General features: G+C 38.1%; 1 protein-coding gene across 1 annotated transcript in view; it reads right to left on the reverse strand.

Annotated features, from left to right (window-relative positions):
- The window catches only part of GPALPP1 (GPALPP motifs containing 1), a 27,105-nt gene continuing 740 nt past the window's right edge, over positions 1-26,365 (reverse strand). Inside the window, exons 2-8 of the mRNA XM_075199737.1 lie at positions 20,169-20,292; positions 17,627-17,719; positions 16,468-16,567; positions 5,921-6,058; positions 4,754-4,918; positions 1,766-1,864; positions 1-372 (exon numbers count right to left, since the gene is read on the reverse strand). Of these exons, the coding sequence (XP_075055838.1) occupies positions 154-372; positions 1,766-1,864; positions 4,754-4,918; positions 5,921-6,058; positions 16,468-16,567; positions 17,627-17,719; positions 20,169-20,292 (938 nt within the window). The 3' untranslated portion in view covers positions 1-153. The remainder of the gene's footprint in view (positions 373-1,765; positions 1,865-4,753; positions 4,919-5,920; positions 6,059-16,467; positions 16,568-17,626; positions 17,720-20,168; positions 20,293-26,365) is intronic.

Raw genomic sequence — 26,365 nt, forward strand, 5'->3', positions numbered from 1 at the left:
AATGATGTAAAATCATGGGCTTTATTGTGAGACAAATTTATGCACATACATGTTTATTTACAGCACAAATAAAAAGGCTCTGTAGCCTGATCATTACCCAACACCAAATAAACCATATTTATAAGAGCAACATTTTCTCATTGCTGCAATGTTCTACAGAAACATACTGCTGTTGCCGTGTGAGAATTTCGTATTCAGCTCTTTGGATTTTCGCAGCAAAGCTTTTTTCTGTGCATCATCAAATCGATTAACTTGTAAATCTTGTTCTCTGTCGAAGGCTCTTCTTTCCTTAGGTTTATTTTTATCTTCTTCTGCTTTCCTCTTTAGCTTCTTACGGTGGAGATCTAGGAGAGATTCTGATCTTTTGGTATCCTGCAGGCAAAACAGTTATTTTAACATTTATTTGTTGCATAAACAAACACATAAAATGATTGTATTACTATATAGTATTATTTTGTAAAGCACACATTTATGAAATATCCATCAAAGCCTTCCTTAACAGTAACTACATGTGGTGTGTACTTTACTCAACCCTATTATTAGGTGCTGTGCAATTTACTCCTTTAGTCCATGAAGCCCTTTATCTGTGTGAATGATTGTATTGGCTATAAACATTTCAGGCAACTGTCACAGCCGCCTCGGCTCGCTTCTGGCTCCCCCTGGCGTCCCGGCCGTCACCTTGACGACCGGGACGTCATTTCCTATTCCTGCCCGGCCGTCACCAGGGCAATGGCCGGACGCCTCTACTATAGCGCTGCGTCCCGGCGGTAGGCGGGCGCATGCGCATGACAGGCAGCCTGTGGGCTGATTAATTAGAGGTCTGATTTACAAGCATTAGCCTGCATCTGTGTATTTCAGGGACAAGCCCTGATTGGCCCTGCTCTGTATGAGCCATTAGCCTGCAGCAGTGCATCCTACTCCTGATTGGTCTGTATTTGTATTTAAGGCAATGAGGTCTGCTGCCTCATTGCCGGTTATAGTCTCTGTATCCAGTCTGCTGTACCTGCTCTCTGCCCTGTTCCTGTCTATTGGACTTGCTGTTGTTTACCTGTGTATGACCCTTGGCTTGGATTTGGACTTTGCTCGTGAATCTCGTGACCCTGACCTCTGGCTTGAATAACGACCTCCCTGTCTGCTCGTGACCCTTGACCTCAGCTTGTATACTGGTACCGTTGTCTGCTGCCGGCCCCTGACCTCTGCTTGGATTCCACTCCGCTTGCTTGGGTTCTCCCCAGCCAGTACACACTTCACGACCCTCTGTCAGTCTGCAGCCCAGTCTGTCCCCACCATCAGGGGCTCCAGTGAACACCTGACTGGCAGAGTAGATTCCGGGTTGTGTTGTGCCGGCTGGAGGGGTTCCTAACAGCAACGCTGCCGAAATGTGCTACAATATACTGCTCTACAGTTTTGAATGAGAGCCTCTTTATGGTTTACAGTTGTACCAACAGACATATTAAAACTGCAATATTAAAATTGCCTCTTTAGTAACAATTGTAGAGAAATATCCAGGGTTGAGATACTTTAGAATAAAATCTGTATGTATCCAACAAAGTTTTTCAAAGAATGATTTTTTTTATTAGAAGTGGTGCAAGCTGTAGTGCACACAACTACAGACAATAGAGGTTTTTGTTAATCATGAACGCTTATTTAGACTGAAAGAGGAGGGGAGATTTCCAATGAAGACACTATTGAATGCTGCCTAGCATTTCTACTACTGAACATACGGACAGAAGGAAATCTAAACCCATGTTCCACAATTACTTACGTTATAGGTGGACACTTGGTCTGTCAATCTTTTATCTCTTTCTGATACTGGCACTTTTTCTTCGCCTTTACTGCTGGAAACTTTTCCTTCTTGTTTTTCCTTAAAGAAATTAGTCACAGATTATGAAAATGACAGTTTAAAGAGGACTTTCGTCAAAAACGTAAGAAACATGGGGCGTGAAGTTTGCCTACAATGGTTCACTCTACTCTGTACGGTTACTGCAAGACTGTTTCACACAGTCAGTGGTGTTGTCAATACCGTTCTCCTGTGATGATCTTATTCACATGCATGGGGAAGTTCACAGGGGAGGGGGGGCATCAACCCCACTGCTGCCCATTTAAAAACAGGTCATTGTATTTACATAGAGGAGAGCAGTGTGGTAAAGTCGATGGGGACCTTCTGGGACAAGAGAATAGTAAACACTGTAATCTGGCGTTTTACTTAACATAGAGAAAGCCAGCCAATAATAATATAATATTAAGCAACTGACATAATCTATAGCTCTATAGTATATGTCTAATATAGGCTATATAATTATAACAAAAAAATATAAATCAATCAAAAAAACAAACAAAACCCAAAACATAAGACGAACCTCTTCAATTTTTTGTCCTAAAATTGTTCTCAGGAACAAGATCTTTGATTTAGCAGAGATAACCCAGTTAATACATTTATAAAGATACTTTAGATCAATTTTCATCTATATGACTTATTAGAGGATGAAACCTAATCTTTAGCATTATAATTCAATTGGTCTCTTCGCAAATGGTGCACTGATATTTTGTTCAGTTTAATTTGGTCTCAAGGAAAAAGAAAGCCGTCCCCATTTACTATCAGATTACTATTTGGAGATCATTTGGGTAATTGTAAGGGCACCTTATTTAGCTCTTTTTTTGGGATTGTGCTGTTGTTCTCCAACTCATTTACAACGCATGGTTAAGTGATTAACTCGTGTGTGCTTCCCTCCATTTAGTGCGTTCCTTTCCTTACTATCTACAAAGCTGTGGAGAGCAGATTTGCAGGTGGTCAATAAGAGAGCCAGGATGTCATTGGGTCCAAGGGAAATTGGTTTTCATTATATGTAGAAAATTAGCTTACAGTTACATAGAATCAGAGTGGACATGCATTTTGTTTCTGGTCACAATATTCATTTTGACATAAGTAACTTTTACTTTATCACGGTTGTCATTTCCAGGCGTCTTTAGATAAGATAGAGATTGCTAAACTGATTTTCAAAAGCGCTTGTCACTCTACTTTTACATAAAGTTTCATTTTGAGACATCATTTACTTCCCTACATACAATCACATAAACATCAAAAGCCTTACAACCACATTCATCTTTCTTGACCTTGGAATGATGAAAAGAGGACCAGCGTATTGATGTAATTTTAGATCAATCGGCTCCCAGAAAAGCATAAGTGTAGATAGTCACAGACTGCAGCTCTTTTTAAGAGGAATTAGTACAAGAAACTCTGCAAAACATGCACATTACTCTCTATATGAGGGATTTATGCTTATCCTGTCCTTAAGGTATTAGAGACTTAAGAGAGCAAATGATTGTTTAATAAACATTGTTCAGGAGTGTGATATAAACAAAACCCCACAAACAGTGTGCTTTGAGTCCTCTTTTAAAAGAGCTCAGTAGTTTGGAATTTACTCACCACCACCAGCCCCGTTAACAGTTGTGTGTATAGGCGTAAATGTTTACAGACGTGTGACAGCACTCAGACAGAACTGTTGTGTCATGCTCACTTAATACAGCCAGTGTACCTTAGATCTTCTCCAGGCTTAAACACATGGAGAACTGACTATAACTGAAGCCAGTGAGGACCTTCCAGAACGGCATCCACGGCATCAGACTAATTAGGGGGGTGGAGATGGCTTGTTGAGAAAAGCAGTAGTTGTTACTATATGTCTAGGATGCTCCTTTAAACTATAACCTGACATACAGTATACATGCAGAATATGAACTTAATGAAAAGACCAACATTTTCTCTGGGATTTCTAGCTTACATTTGTAGATAAATCCTCTTGTATATCAATCATGGGTGCAGGGTGTGCAGAGCCAAGTGAGCCACATAAAAGCTTCTTCACTCGTGGGCCCCCTTGCACCAAAGTGACAGTGTCAGGGTAGGAGGCAAAGCCAGACCGGGGAGGGGGATCTCATGGTCCTCATCCCCTCTCATTTGTCATCTGCTCACCGTCCAGTAGGTGTGACTCACAATGACACACAGATAAACGGGTTAGTGCTGTGTGATGCGACACAGATTTAGTACCGATTACATGATAGCACAGACAATGTACTGTGTGCCTACTCGGCTCCTAATATAATGTCTTACATGTGGATGGCTTAGGGTATGTACCCATTTGGAATGCAACTGCAGCTCCAGTCTGATCACATGCATCACTGGACAGTGGCAGTGGGTTGAATGGATTCGATCACAAAGAATAAAGACAACAGCAGAAGGGTATAAAAATGGTATAGGTGTAAGTTAGGATAGTGGGACATAGCTTAAATTAGGGTGCTAAGACAATGTAGCTTTTCACTTCAAACTCCAAAGACCCAAGTCTGTGTTTAGAGCATTAGGTGTGAGTTTGTACTTTATATAAACATTTCTAGTTGTGTTTTTTTTTTTTTTTAAATGTCTCCCTTATATTTGGTAAGAGTGTCTATGAAGTTGGCGATATTCCCACCACTCTGGTCTGGACACTGCACTGTGTAATACAACTTACTTAACTCTTGATACAGTACATAGGACTTCTGTCTGTAACTGGCAGTTGCAGTGAGTTTCTGAGCCTGTGCAGACAATTTCAAGCAGAATTTCCATTTCTATCATCAGGAGTTATTCTAACAAGGTGTAGCACATTTGAGTAGAGTCACCTGGTAATTTATTACACTGCACTCACAAAATTTCTTTATCACTCATATTTTCACATTGATGATACGTCCGATAAAATAAATAAATAATTTGTAATAAGCCACTCACTCTTGCTTTCTTTTCCCGGTCAGCAGGGGTATCTGTCCAATCAGAACGGTCACCGGACTTTTCATTAGCCTTTCTCTTGAATGTTCTTGGACCCAGTCCAATGTTTGTCATCTCAGGAGGAAGCTCGGTCATCCATGATTCTCTTTTGAGATTTTTGGACCCGTCCTTTGATACAAAATAAAGAACTTGTACATAAAAGGATATAGAACAGGTACCTTATGTTCATCTGTCACACAGCAATAATTGTAAATGTCATTGGACTGTCTGACTGCTCTTTTTGTAATGTGTTTTGTTTTTCTATTGTTTGAAAATAAAAACTTAAAAAAATAAAATTTGATACATATGAAAGAATACCTTTAATGGTGCAGCTTTTGCTGGTGGCTGTTTCAAGTGTTCTCTGCAGAAATATGTGCCAGATAGGTGGCATTTAGAAGCAGCCGGGGGCAATTATAATACTTTGCAATAATAAAGTAAAAATTTGGAGGTTATTGCCCACAACTGCCAGGACTGGTCAGATTGGTGGTCAGTGGTCTAACACACACACTGCTGGTTGCAACACTCACATGGTGCCCGTTATAATAGGAGAAACAATGGTTTGTTCTATTATAATAGGACTCTTTACTTGCCACCCAGCTCTTGGAGCCCAACAGCCAGCTGGGTGCACTGCCTGGGAAATAGATGCTGCAGAAAACACTGTGCTCCTATGGAACCATGGACCATTTTACTGAAAGCATAAATATCACTGATCTCTGTATAATGCACATGTTCGTGCACCACACAGTTCATTTTGTTCATTTGAATAGAAGAATAGTCTTCATTTTATTTGGGTATCAGAGAAACGCTAAAAATGATGCAAATCTATTTAAAAAAAAACAAAAAAAAACCTCAAACAAACCAAAATGTGTTTAATTACGCATAAATCATGATATTTCATAAATACTGCATTAAATGAACTTATTGAACAGAAAAGTAACAGTGCTGTGAACGGTTTTCCTTTAGCATCTTGGTACTGCATATGACTTGCATCTGTGAACCAATTATAGCATGTATTGTGCAACAGTTCAAAAAATTAGTAGGAAAGCACATCTGATTGAAAAATAAGTAAGTAAACCTGGAGATCACAATAAAGATTATTTGATAATTTCAGAAGAACACATTAAATCTTACGTCATCTTTTGTAGTAAGTTTTTGTTTCATTTTCAGGGCCCGGCGCTCAATGTCTTCTGCAACATTAGACTGTACAGGGCCTTTGGCAGGAACTGGGCCAATAATGTCCTCCTCGTCATCATCATCCATATCTGCTGGCTGACAATAAAGTACATATGAACACTTATTACAAAGATAAACGGCATAAGGCTTTTAAAGATGTGCATCATCCAGAAAAGGGCAGACGTATAACTAAAGGCTCGAGTTTTTCTTTTAACATGAAGTTAACATTGACTGTTGGGCTCTGGATGGAGGAAGAGTCTTCTTACTCCCTGTTGTTAATACCAGCATTGATATCAATGGAACATCTGGGAAGCAGTAACTGGCTGAAAAAATTATTTTCTTGATGTCATCCTAGTGGATTTTTTACTACCTACTCATGAGGCCTTTAATACCCTTTCAATTTGCAGTGGTTTAAAGACATGAATAGAAAGTTACATTTCCTACTTCTAAAGATAGGTGCATAGCCAGCAGTTCTGCATTTAAGACTTCTAGCTCCCATGGATATGGTGTATATCAGTCATGTGACCAGCTGCTCTGGTCAGGCAATGTCCTAGTCACCGTGGCTTCAAATGGAAAGCACAGAATATATGAAACGACATTACAATTTATTGTAAAAGGTACATTTGGCACAGTGTGTCAAGAGCTTCACATCACCGTGTACTGTCAGTAGGGTGGTACGTGCTTCTCCGTTCCCCGCATAACAGTGTCCTGCTGCTATGGTCATTTGGATTACCTGATTGGCTAATAATCAGGGTAAACAATGATTCGCAGGAGATGAAGAATTAATACAATAATGTGGTCAAACTGTAGTCAAACATACTTTTAAATGACTCAATGGAGAGGGTCCAATAAACAAAGCAAAACCAACACTTTCACATCTTAGTAGTCTACAGTAATACAGTACATATTGGTATAAACCAATCCCATGACATACACTATTTTAGCAAGAGATTACATTTTAGTAGTAAAAATGATCATTTCTCCATTTAAATTTGACTACATTATTCTGGTGTGCTGTTTTGTTCATGTTCTTGAGATATATTGCAAAGAGTGGAAAATTGCGCACCGGAGACCCAAAGACGCCTCCTCTAACACTTACAGCCTCAGATTTCATTATTATGTTGTAGAGGGTGCACCCCAGGATAAAACATATATTAAGCAATCCGCAGCACAATATTGTTTATAAAATCAAAATATTTATGGAAAATAACATTTTTATATGTAAATTATGCCCATATACCACAAAATTGGTGAGACTAATAGACTAATAAGTGGCAAAGTGCAAAAAAAACAAATAAAACCATATTTATAAACAATCAAACCCAGTCAAAATGTAAATAACATATTATGTCTCTTAATTCTCTGCTCTGAAAATGCTGTACCTCTTAATTGTAATATATTAAATTCATATATTATAATTATAATTTCATCTTGTATAATTATGAGTAACAACTGATTCTTATTCCCATATAACAGAAAAAAGTTGTACCAATCTGTTTCAGCTAGAGATAATGAAACAACACAGATCCAAGGAGATAATGTGTCTCAGATTTATTGTGTGAACTCAGATTGTTTTAATATGGCGTTTTGGGGTTTAAAAAAAATAAAAAATAAAAGCTTAACACCAGGAAAACTACAGCTGGCTAAAGAGGTATGGCTCTCCTCTATATTTAAAGGCAAAGGATACAGTTGCAGTTAATTTGGACACAAATAATAGAAACCATTTCTGTTTGTCATTGCTAAAAGTGCAATAAAAAATTGTCAGTTTAACCCTAATTTAAATCACATCATCTCAAATCTAAAATTAGAAGGATATAAAAAGCACAAGATATAAATGTTTGACGATTGCGTTTAACTGAAACAGATTAGTACAACTTGATTTTGGTATATACTATTCATAAAAATGACAGTTCTCCAAGAGGACATAACATATGAATTTAATAGACTACAATTTAGTAGTAGTAGTAATGCATTTTGAGACCAGAGCATTAGGAGACATAATAGCTCTACTAAAAGTATATATTGACCTATTAACAGTCTTATTACACAGTTTTGATTCTTGCATTTTCTCTTGGCACACACACTCACTGTTTTTAATATTGTTGCTATTTTGGGTACCTTGGGCAGAATAAACTTATAAAAATAGTTTAAAATTAATGATTTAATTAAATGAAATCATGATTGCGCTACTCCACTAAATATCACATCCAAATTTAATTTTAAGAATGTTGTACTTCAGAGTTTTCCAATACAGAATACTTGCCTGTCATATATATATATATATATATATATATATATATATATATATATATATATATATATATATACACACACATACATATATACATATATTCATACATACATACACTAGGAATAAATAAGACCTATTTATCACATCTTTCAGTTCATAAGGAACTGCAGACTTTAAACATCTTGGATCCCCTTAACCCCACACACACACAACAACAAAATCTGCAGAAATTTTGCAGTTGCCAAATAAATAAAGGTCCTCATAAACAAGACTTCTCCAATATGCGGCCTAATACTGATCAGAATATTCTGATTTAAAAAACAAAAACAAAACACCGTTACAGTGAATTGCAGATCGATGTTTGGTAACAAATATCAGCTCTTAATTACATGGTTCAATTTAAATGGATTGAGATGTTTCAGGGTGTGAGGTGGGCGCACTGAAGGACACTGCAAAAAGACCATCAACAAAAACAGCTTTGACATGTTCAAGCTATTATTCCACAAATCACATCAACTCTCATCCACTAGAAATAAAATGACACAAAAGGTTAGTGTTAAAACTGGATTTATGTAGCCTACAGCAAAGTTACATTATACTAACTAGCTGAATATATCCAAATAATGCCATTGTTTGTACTTGAGTGATGCGACAAGGATTGCTTTTGCAGAATATATATATATATATATATATATATATATATATATATATGTATTTTTTAACACAAATAGGAGTAGACCCCTCACCTACACTCATTGGAAGCTGCTATCTTGCGGGCTGAGCAGATAATGTCACAGTGACATCACTAGTTTGAAAGGAATGGATAGGCCAGATATTGGCTCTTGTACACTGTAGTAGAATCATATTTATACATACTGATCTGCTATGAGGGGCTGGAATGTATGAATCTACCTCACCTTATGAGTATTTTCCTGTACTCATAACGCATGTATATGGTATCACATGTACCTCGTAGCAGTAATCATATAGGAATATATAGACAAAAGCTCAGCAGAAGACTGTAAATGTCCCTTAAAGTGGTGAAGAAATACATGTGGCAGAGTATTTTAAAATATCTTTTATGGGTTAGGATATGCGCAGTCCAGCCTAACAGGTGTTATTGATGTAATCTCCTGCTGTCTATCTGCAATGTGAAAATTCTCTTTCCATCATTATGTAGTTGTGATGTTAGTCCAGTGTGGCATGAAATGGAACATACAAAAGGTGGTATGTTTAGATCATTTAGATTAATATTACTATTGTGATCCTCTTGACCACGTAGGTTTTGTTAAGGTGTGAGGTTCACAGACAGTAATATATTTACTATTTTATATACAATATTCAGTAACTTTCAATAAAGTATTGAATTTGTGCACATTTGGGTGCGAATTCCGCAAAGATTAGTTTTATTGTGTCTTAATCACATAGACTCTGTTAAAACGTGAGCTTCATGAACAGTATAAATGAAATGATAATAGACAGAATCCAATGTTCATCAGTTTACAATAAAGTAAATAACTTTGTGCAGTATAATATTCTACCAAGTCTCTGTCTCAGGAAACCAGTTCTCATCCTGGGTAAAGGAAACTATAATTTATTACAGTTTATTTTTAAGGTCAGGGACATAGTGGTTTCTCAGATCCCTGTTGCTTTTCAAACTGACACACAGAGAAATGAAGCTTAACAGTCCTCTGAAATCTGGTGACAGGCGAATTAACATTTATATCTCAATATCCCGTCCCCACACTGGGAGTGAAGACAGAATTTTGTCAACTGCAGCTAGTGTAAACAGATATAATATAATAATTTGTGTGCACATATTTCACATATATGGGCTGTACAATATGTTGCAAATATGTAAAAACATGAATAAAGCAAAACAGCTCATAGTCTATGCAGTTCTTATCCCCCAAAGCATTTTTAAAGCAATCCCCAAGATTATGTGAAGGAACAATACGCTGACCAGTGTCATTTACTATCCAGCAACTTGGTCTAAATCATGAACACAGACAGTCCTGGCATGCAATCTGCATTGGTAAAGTACTTTTGAAAGAAATACCCCAATACTGTACTCACAAATATGTAACTTTAATTTTGATATTCTGCACAGCGGATTTAAATATGGGGAAATTATAAACAGAATAAATGGGACAACGGGTAAGATATTAATCAAAGGCAACAGTAAAGTAATAACTAAACGACAAGATGTCCCAAAACACACCCACACGTTGTGAAAATATAAATCAATAATAATTACAATCCTGCCAATAGTTAAATAGTTTGTAAAGTGAACTAATTAACGTTGGTGCACTTGTTGAAACGTTGGCAACTTTCATTATATCTCTGACAGGTAACAGTATTAATGTTGCACATATATCAGAGAATGTCATAGTGTTTGGTGTGTTTTTGTTACTTATCGCTCTCCTTTGAAGATGAGGGCCTTGGCCACTGTTGGGTTGTGGACTAACTGCAAGTATCATCTACCTAGCTGTCCCTCTCTGCTCACATGCATTCACTAATAGCGGGAGTCTCCCTCTCCGCACAGAGGTTCACTATGCTGTGTAATCTCCCTCAGGCTGCTTATGTGACTTGATAGTGGATTTTCTGCAATGATCCAGCTACAATACCTCTCTGTGCTAATCTATACCCAGCTTCTCTTTGCATAGCTTGGGTATCCCTGTTCCTCTATACACTTCACTCCTTCTCCTGTTGCCGTGACACACTTCGCACACCCAGCGCCACCTCCTGGCAGCTTTTTCATTCCTTCCTCTTCTCCTCACAGACAGATTCTCTGATATGGCCGACCACGGCTTCACCCTTTCCATAGCAACCTTAGGACTTGGCTGCTTAGTATAAGCCAGTCGAGACAGAGAATATTTATATATATATATATATATATATATATTTATTTATTTATTTTGACACTTTGTCCAACGTCAGAGCTCAAATATTTGACCTCTGTCATAGCTACATATTTGGCTGGGTTTGACGTTAACCAGGCTGCTATTAAAGACTTTGCCACGCCCTCCCCTTTGAGCATATGCGACTCCCAATCCCGGCATTATATTATAGTGTTGCCTAGATATGCAGTAGCATAAGATTGTCATCAGTTTATTCATGGCTCTCTGCAAGGTGGCAGGAGCTCTGTGTAACCCAAATAGGAGCAGCTTGTACCAGAAGAGCCCAAAGGGAGTGACAAAGGCAGTCTTCTGCATCACTTCCTGAGTGAGTAAAATTTGCCAATACCCTTGTGTCAAATCTCAGTAGTTAAATACCTGCCACAAGCTAGGTTTTCTACCAGTTCATCCATCCTAGGCATGCGGTCAGTTTCAGTACCATCACAATTGCGCTACTTCACTAAATTGTGGGCTCCTATCACATCCAACTGCATCTTCTAATCAAATTCCTCTATTAGGCCTGTCCGACACCCGGTACAGCTTCTGGTTTATGATCACACTGGAGTAATAATATCACGTGTTATTAAATCATTAAGCCCTGGAACAAAAGTTAAAAGACATCACTATATCTATCTCTGTTCCCCAGTTAAAAAGTCTTTCTTGTGCCTCTTCTAGATGTTGCTGCACTACAGGGGCTATTTTCACTTCCCTCTCTTGCAAGTGGGCTACAAACTGTAACAGGTTTGGTTCCTTTGGTGGCCTTTGCTCCCACGTCTGTTTTAACATATCCGAAACCCCACTCAGCTGTATATTCAAACAAAAGTCCAATTTTCCCTTGGTGATCTCTAGCACTATTCTCCCAGTTCAACTCTTATTAGATCAGCCAGCTTGTCTGGCATCAAACGCACTACACACGAGAATTTTAAACTCCAAGCTCCTTTACAGGCACACACAGCTGCTAAACACACTGGGTAAATCAATCATTTTGCCACAAATATATTATATATACACCTCTCTATATCATAAAGGTTCTTGAGTTCTGTGAACTCTTAATCTTTCCCCAGCAGAGCAGGCATCTACATGCTGCTAACAGTCAAAGGCACGAATTCTATCCCATAATGTTTAGAAGCACTGCATTAATGACAACTCAAGCTGCTGCACTGCACCTGTTCAAGAATGTTTCAAATGAATACATGCCCTTTATGGTACTTCCATCTCCCAGAGCACTGGAGAACTTTAATTTGGTCTAGTAGTATGTGATGGTTGAACCCAACAAACAAGCTAATATTTGCAAGCTCAGACTAAACACAAAAAGGAAATAGTGATAAAAATTTACGCAGAAAAAATAAATAAATATGTTCAGAGAGAATTTCCGAGCAGACAGGATAAAAATTCAAATGGATATCTGGACTAAGGAACATCCATAGAGGTGTCAGAAATTATTGTTAGTTTGGAAATAAAGTGGACCAGTGTAGTTCACTAGTTACTCACTGCAGCTGTCCAATCATCTATATTGGCAACTAGCCAGTGACCACAGCCTACTTTCAAAAATTTCCATGTCAGCCAAGGAGTAGCGACGGTCCCATGAGCCAGCAGTGGCGAGTAACAGCACGGGACGTGGGTGCTAGAACAGTGAGATTCTGCTAGTAGGACAGGAGGGAAAGTTACTGTGGAAATATTACACGTGGGTGAAATGTATGCAAGATACTGAGGAAAACCAAAAGCTTTGGGAAACAAACAAAACAAAAACTTGCATTGATTGAGAATTACCAATATCAGGTTTTGTTTTTCTCGATTTTGATCTGCAAAAATGGTTCAAAAGCATTTAGTTTGACCACAGTTTGTAAAGAAAATGAAAAATAAGAATAAAATAAACGAACATTCAGCCCATATTCAAATGTGTAATATACAGCATAAATAATTGTGTGACAATGTATCTATCATTAAAACACTTTCCTTACTATGCCAAGCGCCATATCTCAATAACAGTGATCTTAATGCTCTTTTCACTCTGATTTTATTGAGACCAGCAGCTGTCACTTTTATTAACAACCATGTCCTATTTCCAACAGTTGCCAGACACAGTATCTGGTCATGCCTTAAGATGGTACACTGATTTGACAATACACTCTGGCCACTTTGAAGCTCTGCACAATGTAGAAAGAGTTAACAGGATTCAAAAAGCAAATACAGTACAAAGACTAAAAAAAAAAAATGATTGAGTAGGAAATGTTCCATTAGATGAAGGTCAGAGCACATAACAGAGAGAAGGTAGATACGGAGGAAACTGTGTGGTTGTCTCAGAATACTGAATATATAGGTTTTTGTTCCATTTAATGCATTTAAGATCACACACTAAGCAGCTGTAAAAACCACTAAATAAAATATAATGACTTATTAACCAATAGAGTTAAGTTCACGCACTGTAACCGACAGAGTATGCAACATCACTAGCTTGCATTTTTTGGCTATATGTAGAACGGATGGATTTATCCCATGCGGGGAAAGATTATAAAATGTTGAGCAGTTAACGCCCTGTAGAGCACTCCTTGGGCAGATTAGATTTCTGTGCTAGGACTATAGTTTTGCAGCTGCTTCATCATGTCAGCTGCGCCCACTGAACAGGTTCTCACTTGGGCAGTGTCTTTCACTGTAGCGGTGGGTTACTAACTCAATTAGTTGTAGTTAATTAACAGTCCGATTTCTTTATTAAATTGTGATTTTGCAAAAAAACACTAACACTGCCAATGTGTGTCTGATTAACCTGCAAACTTTAAAAAAAAAATTAAAAAAAATGTATGTGGAGATATAATTTCATATGGCTACAATAGCCTTGAAGACTAACTAGCCACAGGGGATGTAGAGTGTGAAGTGCACGCATGAGCAGCATGGCACAAGCTAATGCAAACCATAGAAACCAGATTCTGTTCTCTTAGTGTAGTTTGGAAAATGAAACCAAAACATCTGTATACTATGGGTTACACCACTTTCCAAAAATGTACCCTTAGGTCCAATACCTCATTGCTCTTTTGTTTGTGTGAAGACTATATTAGCAGCGCCCACTGATTAAATCTTTTATCATTAAAGCCTATATTACCAACAGTTGACATTATATTACAAAAAAAAATTCCTGTGCGTTCTTTTTTGCAGATGTATAATCCATATAGGATTTGAACGTATCTTGTCTAGTAGAGCACAGCAGACCTACATGTGAATTAATCAGCGCATGTATCTTCAGATCTGTTCTTTGTTGAATTCGGGAGTACGCAGAGCAGATTTACGCGTGTTTTATAACAAACACAAGTTGCGCGCAGTATGTGTGCCTTGATGAATCGGGCCCAATGAGCGCAACATGGTAATGGGTGGAAACCTTTCTGCAGAATTATGTAGTGTCTGTTAAACATTAGACAAAAAAATGGTGCAAAATCTGGTCACCCATAAGTCATATTGCACGGTCTCAATTCTTTGTCATAGCTTGTAAAACATGTTTATCTTATGCCTGGCGATATGTTATTAAAGATTGGAGTCTCATTGTTTGGTTGAATTTATGCTTAACTTATTAACAGTAATGTGCACCCTGTATGAAAGTTATATTTGCAGCCCTTGAAGTATATCAGCTTGCCCTTCACGGTTTCAGACTATATTTCTTCATTCATTTAGGTTTTCTAGTATCCAGAAATTCAGTACATTTCAAGCATCTTTCTCTCCCAATCTACTTCATTAAGACATACAACCTTCTCCGCAGAAGCTGGCGAACGTTTGATATTTTACGGTTACTTTGTTCAGGAGCTTTGAAAGGTTTTTGATCTTTACAGCTTTCAGTTTGGCATGGCCTCAATCAGGTTTAGAAGTATTTATTTTGCTTTAGCCTCATATCCAGCTAAAAGGTGCCTATTTGCACTTTGACAAACCAGGCAGCAATGCAAGATGTGCCGATGTTATTTTGTTTTGCAAGCAGAGAAAATACTGCCAGCTTTGCATGTAGCAGCACACTAAGGGCTAGTTTCAGTTCTAGGGGAAATACTCGCACCTCTGTTGACGGACATTCTTTTAATGCAATAAAAGGAAGTGCGAGCAGGACAAATCGGGCAAGACTTCGCTGGCGCTTCAGAGTTAATTGAATCCCTCCTAATACTGGGCAGCTTTATTTTTACACACTGATTTAAAGTTGAGCTAGAACTCACCCTCCTCCCAACTCTGAATCTGTCTGCACATTTTATCAACATTGTTTTGCGAAAGTGGAAAAATGCACCTTATAGCTGCAGTTACTCCTTCATGAGTTAGACTTTTTGTGTCACATGTGTAAAGCCTTTCAATTTAATTAAATGGCCTTTACTAGGATGACATATTGTTAGGCCCCTTGAAAACTGGCAATAAAATCAGATTTTTAATATCATCTTTAACGCTAGCAAAGTATGTAAAGTGGTGTAACAAGGGAATATTCTCATTCCAATGACTCCAAACCCTGTTGCACTTGCGGTCACTGTTTGCTCTAGCTACTTCCCTCCATTCACCCTCCCCCATACCAACCACAAGTGTCACTGGAGTTTTCTAAATGCCTAACCAGGCTTAGTCTAGAGGATTGTGCATCAAACGATGTATCAGTAGAAGCAATGCTCGCATGCATGGACTTTAATCATTTTGAGTGACAACAAATGGCAGCTTTAAGTAGTTTATTCCAATCTGTGGGATTGGTGCAGTGATGGACAACCTGATACACTTTGGGGGCGTATGGTGCGGCCCTCTAACCTTCAAAAGGGCCGCACACTGATCTTATACTCAGTAAGAAAGTAAACACAATATATTTACAGTGCCTGCTGAGATGTTAATTACTGCTGGGTTAAACAAGTGCTACAAGCTATAACAAATCTGACAAAGCAGGAAGGAGCTGGGGGCTGCAGATGAAGGTTCAGAGGGCTGCCTGTTGTCATTCAATGGTTTGAAGTATTCATTACTCTAAGATTACTTTAGCCGCAGTTCTATACTCCAAAGTCATGTATAAATGTGTTGAATCTTGTTTTAATGTGATCTCGCTCATAATTTTTCTTCTGTCCCCCCCATACAAAAGAAAAATATATTTTATGAAAATGTTAGTAATGGTGGGGAATTGAACTCATGACCCCAGCGCTGTGAGGCAGAAGTGCTAACCACTAGGCCACCGTGCTGCCCACATCATAAGTGAATGTGGGATTTTGGATTAAAACCCATTTGACACAGTCCGTCATAAAAAGATTAGAAAACGACGGTGCAAGAGGTAAAAACTCCATACATTAAGTACAAATCTTATTTTTAAAAAATAAAATCGCCAATAAAAAATAAAAAAAAAATGTTCAGAAAGGAATAGAATTATTAAATACCTTATACTTTAAATCTGCAGAGTCGCTATTACTGGAACCATCCTCACTATCAGAATTTTGACTTGTGAAACCGGGTGGTAAGGCAGGACCTATAACAGGCCTGAAATAAAGAATAATCTCTGTTAAGGACAATAAAAGATAAAGAAAAATACTGTATATGACAACCTTTAAGTTGTTTGTTAAAGTGTTTTTATTGAGAGTAATTTGTTCCCCTATTCAACAAGTGTGGTTTGATCTTCAATATGGAGAGATGTTATGTTTCTTTTTCTTTGTATTGTTTCAAAAATCTAAATAAAAAAAATGTAATTAAAAAGTAATTTGTTCCATAAACTCTAGGGGGTATATTTTTTAAACTGCGGGTTTGTAAAAAATGAAGATATTGCCTATAGCAACCAATCAGATTCTAGGTGGTATTTTGTAGAAGTATTAAATAAATAACTAGAATCTGATTGGTTGCTATAGGCAACACTTTTTCAAACCCGCAGTTTAGTAAATCTAGCCCTAAGTCTCCAATGCATGTACCATTCAAAAATAAATAAAAACCATCATTGCTAAAACACTTGAATACAATTTCCAGGAGCACTTTGCTGCTGGCCAGTTTTATAGAGGATTGGTGCCCTCTAGGCATATAAAAGGAATTAGACAATCCATTACTTGGCATGATCAGAATGTACGTGACTGCTTTATTTCGGCACAACAATTAGGTATTTGTAGATAAGCAGAGATGGCTCTCAGATCTCACACAAGCACAGGTTTTATGTATCCACTGCTGCACTGCACTCGCCACATAATGAACATTTCGGTATTAAGGATTGCTCATGATGACAAAACACTACAGAACATACTACAACTATGGCTGTGTACAACCGATTTATTCCTCAAAAGGATCATTGATCCAAATTACCAGTGCTGGCTGTACTATAGAGCGCCTGTGTGTGAAATGGCTGAAACAAACAAGCATTTTCATTGTGGAACATCATTAGTAGCCCTTTAACATTTAATTTCCCATTATCTGAATATATCAGTTGATACTTTTAATAAATACAAGAGTGACTGATGGGGCTTTGCTTGTTTGTTTACACACTGGGATATCAGCATGGATAACCTATGAAACTTTTTAAATATAGTTAAAGCAAGTTGGGTTTGAAGGGAAACATACCGTCCTGGGGAGTCCGATTGCTTTTTAAAACCTGGTGGAAGAGCAGGCCCAAAAAAATCACCATCATCATCATCTTCTGGAGGGTCCAGTTTTCTGCAGAGATAATAGTTTAACAACAATAACATTTCTGCAGGTTTTCAGATGTATTAACATTATTTTACACATTAAGGGACTACTTACTAGACAGTGTAGCTGGACTAGCCAGGTTAGCCACCTGTACTATCTCCCATCCACACATTAATGTGCTGCTTAGGGAGAAACGCTTTTACACAGACCGATAGCTGTGATGGACCAAGTAGTGGTCTGTTTGTATTAGGACCCAAGTAACCAAGATGGGTGTTTGTGGTGAAACGTACAGCGCTCAGGGCAGGGAAGGCAAAATGTGCCAAGGCCACAGGAGAGGAAAGAAAGTGTTTGAAGAATGGGTATTGAATAATCCAACCAAGCTGGATCTTTACCACTGCTATATGTCTGCTATTATATATCTATAACTGCATTGGTGCATCCTGTCAGCTTCAGTAAGCTGCCAGTTATAAGAACCTTATCAGCTGGTCTCACCATGCTGTTGTCAAGGTACTGTAGATTAGTAATAACCATTAAAAAGGAAATATTATTTCTTTGTTAAGCACATTTTCAAGGACCATGATACTAAAAGACTTTCAATCTGGGTCAGTAAGAAAAGGACACTGAATTCAAGGGTATGTTTACACAGAAACACGTGTGGTTTATTGGAATTAGTGCACACGTGTGTGGACACGTTTGTTTTACACATACAGGTGTCACTGAATATTTTTATATGAAGTCTAACATTTTACTGTTTTTTTTTTTTTTTGGAGGGGGGTATATTATTGAATGAGTATTTGAAGGTGAATATGTAGGAAAGATTATATTTCAACGAAAGTAAACATTGCTTTGGAAAATGTCTTTTGTCAAAGTAGACTAAATGAAAAGGATAAGTACTGTGTTGATCATCTGTACTGTGATACGGCCATTATTTACTGTGGTTTTCTGATATTTAGAGGTTTATGCACATAGAGGAACAATTTATCCTTAAGAGTATTTAGCCGGCATTCATTGGGGAGCGCTTAAGAAAAGACTATTTTTAACTTTAGTGATTTTTCCATTACAAAGGAAGCCTTTCAAGAAAGCAAGTAAGGAAAGAAAGCAAAGATAAAAGAAAGACTTCCTCACGAAACCCCTCCAACATCAACGGTTAAAGACAGAGGATTCTGGGGCTAAACTAGTGTACTTGGAATGCTCATGTACTTGGCACGTGATGTAGAATGATCAGGCTGCCGCAGCTTTGTCCGTCAGCATCACATATGCAATGCAAGAGATCTCCTTGCCTTATATCTTTTATCAGCTTCCAATATATATATATATATATATATATATATATATATATATATATATATATATATATATATATATATATATATATATATATATACACACACACAAGTTAACCCGTGCATGATACTCATGCATTCTAGTCAAATCAAGCTACTTAAGGTGTTAAAAAGGTTCTTGTCATGCATTTGGGCCATAGCCCAGGCCTCCTCAGGGGAAGAGCATTACTTCCCGACGTAAGCGCCCTTTTTTAACGTGGTTTTGTCCACATGTCACCACCTCGTCATTCTTCTCCATCACCTCATCCTTCATCTTCATCGCCACATCTATCCAGATGTCTATCCAGACACAGGGATCTCTCTCAGCGGTCCTGAGTATCACACTCCTCTCACTCTGTCACCCCCGGCAACCACCAACCACTCCCAACTGTTACTTCTCCTTCAAAAAATATATATATATATATATTTTTTTTAAATCTTTATAAACACTTTTAACAATTAGCAAATTAAATTAACAAATTAAAAACATCTTAATATACCAAATTTCAGCCCTTTCTGAATTTTTTTTTCCACACACACTAAGAATTTAGTAGGTCAGTGTATAACTCCGCCCAGCAGGTGGCGCTACAGCTTGGTTTTATATTTTCCACACAGACAGACTAACACACGCCTCTAGACATTTATATTATAGATATATATAAAATTTGCATTTTGTCGTCTTTCGATAGCAGTCAGAATCAAGTCGTCTACAATAATTCTTTACAATCCAGGTTTCCTAGTGGATTTGTGAGATCACAACCAGTTCTAATCTTCATCGTTTTCAGTAAAGTGAGGGAAGTGCTGGCTGTATGGCTCTCTAACGTTTAATCTGCCTGCTCTGGCCTGGAGCACAGAAGTAACAAGTAAGATAGGTACAGGTAGTATAGACTAAAGGCACACTTTGGTTAAATGCTATCTGAATTATCAGCTCTGCACGACGGGTACACTTTGAATAGGGATATGGTTATAGTTAACAGTGGGCTGGAGATAAGGCAAAGTTGTTGGCTTCGGCTATGAATGAATTGCTAGAGAAGGCGACATGGGGTTAGTTTAGGGTAGAGATCCTTTTCAGAAACATGCATTATATAATGAAGTTTAAATATAAATGTACACCACAAACTAGGTTATTGAAGGTATAGGATGTCTGAACTGACCTGTGTGTTGTGTGATTGCTCTCCTTATGGTGCCAGTGGCTGGGTGAGGTCTCCTCATCACTGTCCTCTGATGAATCCGAGCTGTGGTTACTCTGGTAGCCAGGAGGCAATGCCGGGCCTGCAACTGTACAGGGCATTCAGAGTCACACATAACAAGGCACATACCACATTTTGTCCTGTCAGTCACTCACTTGGCATAGGAAGTACAATCTTTGTTTCTGAAATCTGCACATGAAATAAAACTAGCACTCAAGCTATGGTATGTGAAAATACAACATCATTTTCTCCTGCATCCATTGGGGGACACTGGAACCATGGGGGGGGGGGGGGGGAATAGAAGTGCGTGCATGTGCTTGGGCACTTTAAGAAAACCTTAGTGAAGCCCGAACTCTTCCCCTCTATACCCCCCTAGCCAGGAGCCAGTCAGTTTTTTTTTTAAAAAAAAGTGCCTCAAAAGCAGAACATGTCTGTTTTCTGTGCTGCTTGGGACAACATTAATTATTTTGGGTTAATTTATTTAGCGTTTCATTATCTTCGCCTGCCCCCACTGTATTGACTGCTGCCCAGCAGCTTGACATCTTTCCTTGCACACTCCGTGTGAAACAGCCCTAAGGTGCTGAGTGAGGATAATATTCCATTAATCTTCTGGTACAGAACTTGATGAGGCTTCCCACTCAATCTATACACATTCTGCCCAAGATGGTTTGTGGCTTAGCTGAAGGCTCCTCATCTTTGGGAAGGATTTTAGAATCCCCATCCTCTGTTAGGCCAGGCAAGTGCCATTTCTCTGCTCAAGTCATGGGAAGGGTCTGATCTTTCCTCTCAGGAGATAGGGGAGTTAGCAGATGATTCTGACATAGAAGAAGATTTGTATTTGGATGAGGATTCTTCTAAAAGTGAAGAAATTGATGACTTATTTGACCTTTCCGAAATGACGCCTCACAAAATGATAATGTAGGGAGAAAATACAAAAGATCTTAAAGTCTGTTTTTGTGGCTGCTGGGGCCATTGTGGCGTTATCCTGGGTTAAAAAGGCTGTTCTAAAATGGTCAAAAGAGCTTTCTGAAGTTATAAAGGGAAGGTGTTCAAGTGATTCTTGTAGCTCTATATTAATCAAGGAGGTCTTGAGGCTTGGAGGTTCCAAAGATGGAAAGAGTCATGGCATCTTCTGCAAGTATGGGACCTGTTAACCCATGGACCATTCATTCATTCCATCAGGATTTACCCGATTGCCTTTAACAGTATGGGTGCTGAAGCCATGATTTTGAAGTCTAGAGGGAATTTTTACTAAACTGCAAGTTTGAAAAAGTGGAGATGTTGCCTATAGCAACCAATCACATTCTAGCTGTCATTTTGTAGAATGTATTAAATATAGAATAACTAGGGGCCTGATTCATTAAGGATCTTAAATTAAGAAGTTTCTTATTTAAGTCTCCTGGACAAAACTAAGTTACAATGCAAGGGGTGCACACAAATACTTCACAATTTATTTGTACACTGAAATTTAAAGTTGATATTTGTGTGCTACATGAAAAAACAGTCAGTATTTAACTTATGTGCAAAACAGAATACTAATTTGCACCCCTTGCATTGTAACATGGTTTTGTCCAGGAGACTTAAATAAGAAACTTCTTAATTTAAGATCCTTAATGAATCAAGCCCTAGAACATCTCCACTTTTTAAAACCCGCAGTTTAGTAAATATACCCCTAAGGGTTTTTTCTGACATATATATATATATCCCTCTCTTTTTCTTGGTGTGAACAGAAGGAAGTTTCCACTTCTTTTAAACTATACAGGTTATCTCAGTTCTTACAGGAAAGCCTGGACAGTGGTTTGAGGCTTAGTTCATTAATTTCCTCTTTGGCTTTTTTCAGAAAAGACTGACTCTAATCCAAGAGGTATAAACCTATTTGCAGGTAGAACATGTCCGCCATATACTCCTCAATGGGATCTCAATCTAGTTGTGATGGCCTTACAACATCCTCCATTTGAATGTTAGGAATCTTGGAATTTCAGTTTCCTAAAAATGTGAGAACACACTAACAGGTAGGCGAGTGGCTCTCGGGTGGTGCGATATGGTGCATCAGTGGATCAGCTGTGTCAGGCAGCCATCAGGTCAACTATACATACATTTACAAAGTTTGAAAAGTTTAACATTTTTGCATCGAAAAATGCAAGTTTTGAACGAAAGCTTTGCGACCAGAGACTTCAAAATATTCCCTCCCATATGGGCTGCTTGGGAAGTCCCCATGGTTCCAATGTCCCACAGTGGATGCAAGAGAATGAGGGATTTTTGTACTTATGTTATATCCTTTTCTCAAAGTCCATTGGGGGATACTGAAAGCCAACCTCTTTTACACTTTACTTAACTTAAGTTTTCTGTTAGAGGACGTCTTTTTTTTTTCTTCCTCTCTCCCTCTTTATTTATCTCTTACTTTCTCTCCTCTTCTGGGACTGGATTAGTAAAATAACCAGCTAGGGAATATAGAGGGGAAGAAGCTCAAACTTCAGTTTTTCTTAAAGTGCCCAAGCTCCTGCATGCACTTCTATACCCACACGGTTCCATTTTCCCAGTGGACACGGAGAAACGATAACAGAAGTACAAAAATACTATTATACCTAGACAAGGACCTATGATCACTAGTCTTTACAAACAGAAAAGGGTTGGTTGTAGTATTAATGAAGTGCAAAGAAAACTGTTACTTAGAGCCTATTTTCACAAACCTCATCTAGTTCAAACAGTTGGCACTGACATGATCTTCATTATCTGCCAGTTTGTGTGATGCCTAAAGATGAATATACAAATAAAAAAAAAATATCCTTAGGCATCTCCATGCTGTGATACACTTGTGAGCCCTCGCTCTCAGTGGCAGATTGTGCATACTACAGGGACTCTTAGCATTCTGGCACCACTAATGCAATTATCTTTATACATTATGTGCCTGGCAACAAGCCTTGAAACATCTGCTCTAAACTGTCAGAAGCTGCCCTAACACCCAGCATCCATACTATATCCAACTAACATGAAGGACCAACACAAACCACTGACAGTCTGCAGAAAACAGTTTCATTTAGCATTCTGAAGGATTGGTGCCTTAAATGAAATATCTGTTAACTATTCTTTGGAAATAAAACAGTATTTTATTTTTTAACTACAGTCCAACAACAACCTGCGCCCTCCCAATTTTATTCTACAAGACAGACCCTTTTAGTGCTTCCCAGGAATGTCTAGAAACACTTTCCCTTTACTTGTCCTCGGGCTGCCACTGCTCTCCCTCTTGCCCTGGTAATTCTACCACCTACACCTTGTCCTTAGCTGTGAGTTTGGTGTAAACAAACATGTCTCCCACAGAAAGGTCTTTACCCGAAGATACAACAAGACAGTATTTTTACAATTACTTTTGTACCTTGTACCACTATAATCCATCCTGAAGCAGCGGTCAGGCTAATCTCCATTCTGTTGCTCCTCAACTGCTGCACCACTCTGCAAAACCCTTCATTGATGCACCATTCACTCTAGAATTCAATTTAAGATGCTCATTCTCACCAATGCTTCCCCTCCATACATATGACCTCCTCATGAGATACACCCCAGCTAAACCTCTCCACTCCACCTCTGACCTACATCTCTGACCTACATCTCTCCTCCCCTCACACATCTCCTGCGTTGCTCCCCATCTATGGAACTCCTTCCCTTGCCCTGCCAGACTCTTCCCAACCTCCAATGTTTCAAGCACATGTTCAAAACACACTTCTTCACTACTGCCTAACCTACCTCTCCCTTACCTCTCCCTTACCACTTCATCTACTAGCCTTATCCAACTCGTTGCCTACTCTACACCACCCATCTCATCTTGGATGTTACTCTGCAATCTGCAAAAAGGCACATTAAATATTTTTTTATCTTTGTATTTGTCTACTGTAAATGCTGTATAAGATTATACAAATATATTTATGTTGAAACACTTCATCTATTTTCTACAAATGTTTAAATACTCTCTTTCCTGAAAATCCAACTATTTATTAAAGCCCACCCTACTCCCAAATATGCTACTCACACTAGTACACCGTCACAACTGTCCCAATCCCCAGTCTGAGCCACACTTGCTCCTCTTATCAGGAAGAACAAAGAAGGATAAGGGTGTTACTAACTAGAGAAAACCTAACCCATGTAAGTAGAGTTCCATTGTATTTGTCTTTGTCCCATAATCCCTCCATTTGCTCCTAAAGACTTCCTGTAAATCTTATTGTTTATAAATCTCTCAAGGCACTTCAGCTTTTGCGGTGGTCAAAGCCAATGGAGCTCTCTGCACTGAAATTACTTCCCTTACAGAACAATCACCTCTTAAGCAGAGGCCACCTTGTAACTCACATATTACAGGAGAGGAGTAGCAATCAGGCAAAGATTAAGGGCCTCAATTAGAGGTGGATGAAATTGCACCCCAAACTTACATAAGAAAAGACTCACATACATATATTTGCATATGTTTAGTCTGATTTATTTCAAGATGCATCTGTCTCCAAGTGTGGGGACGTAGGGTGCACAACTACTATTTTAGGAAATTGACTTACAATGCCTAGAACAGCCAGATATTTAAATACCAGAGATGGTATTAACATGTACACAGGTGACCCTGACACCTTGAAAACCCTGGCAGATCAGTATCTTTCATCAATGTATAGCTTAAAAATGTTTAGAGGAGTAATTTTAATCCACAGGAAAAACAAGGAGATGCAACTCTGTGTTCCTATACTTACATGTAAACAATGTGGAATATGTTGTTTTATTATAAAATGTAATAATTATATTATTAATATAAAAAACATTTGAGAACATAACAAAAATGCCCTTTCATTAGGAGCAACTTCTACTTTAGTTTTACAGGCACTTTAAAGCAAAACACGTTGATATAAAGGATGTCATATACCCTGATTAAGACATCTGCATCCCATGATTCCATTTTTATTTAATAATGTATTCACATTAAATTTCTTGCGACCCTTATATTGGAGACAAGAATGACAACATCATGGACAATGAGGATATCATTAATCAATGATCCACGCTGTCCATGGTGCTGGAAACTTTTTTGAAGCAAAACCAAATGATTACTAAAATTTTATTTTGTGGTTGTGATAAAGTTATGTACCAAATATTCAAATGGGGAATGAGTTCATTAAAATTAACAATTTCCATCAATTCCTAGATACATGCACAGGAACCATCAGACTTTCTGAATACCAATAATCATAAAGCAAAGCCTTCATTGTGTAATATAGATATATATATATATATATATATATATATATATATATATAAATAGACACACATACCATATAATGTCATATAATGATCACATGCAAAGCCCTCTGTAACGTTTCCCCACCTTACATCACTGATCTTTTCACAAGATATTCCCTTACTCGAACACTACTGCATCCACCCATTCCCAGCTCCAGGACTTCTTCCCCCACTTCCTGAACTCCTTATCTCGCTCTATCAGACTATCCCATAATCTCAATGCCATCAAATGCTTGTGTTTGTGATGATATTGTGTTGATTTTACACTTTCTGAATTTATATTTTATTTATTGCACTAGAGTACTTTTGCTGTATGGCAATGCGGAATCTGTGGTGCCATAAAAATAATTTTGAGAACCTATAAATAAGACCCAAAAATGGGACGACTTCAAAGGAAATGGATAAAGAAAAAACAGGTAACTTGAGCAGTATGGTATAGAAAGAATTATTGTTTTAGCAGCTTACTGCCTCCCAAGCATATACAGTCATGCCAAACATCAGGATCACTGAGCAATTTGGTCCCACCAGACTGAAATGCAGGCATAAGCCCTTGTACTTGGCAAATAAACACTTAGCCCAGCTCTCCTTCACACCCAATCCAATGGAATCAATTTGTGTTCATGAATCAAGAGCCCACAATAAACTACAATGATTGGACAATTCGGTCCAGTTAATCAATAAAAATCTTGCCATATATGGATTGCTTACATGTGGAGGCCAACTTCATTATAATAAATTGATAACATTTTTGGGGTCACTGACTCCCTAGATAAGTGTTTCCCAAACCCAGTCCTCAGTGACCCCGAACAGTGCATGCTTTACATATATCTTGTTGGAACACATTTTGAAAAAGATGTACAGGTGGTATAATTATGTCACTTGTGACCAGGAAA

Source organism: Mixophyes fleayi, chromosome 2 (assembly GCF_038048845.1).
Source record: "Mixophyes fleayi isolate aMixFle1 chromosome 2, aMixFle1.hap1, whole genome shotgun sequence".
In the NCBI taxonomy this organism is placed as follows: Eukaryota; Metazoa; Chordata; class Amphibia; order Anura; family Limnodynastidae; genus Mixophyes; species Mixophyes fleayi.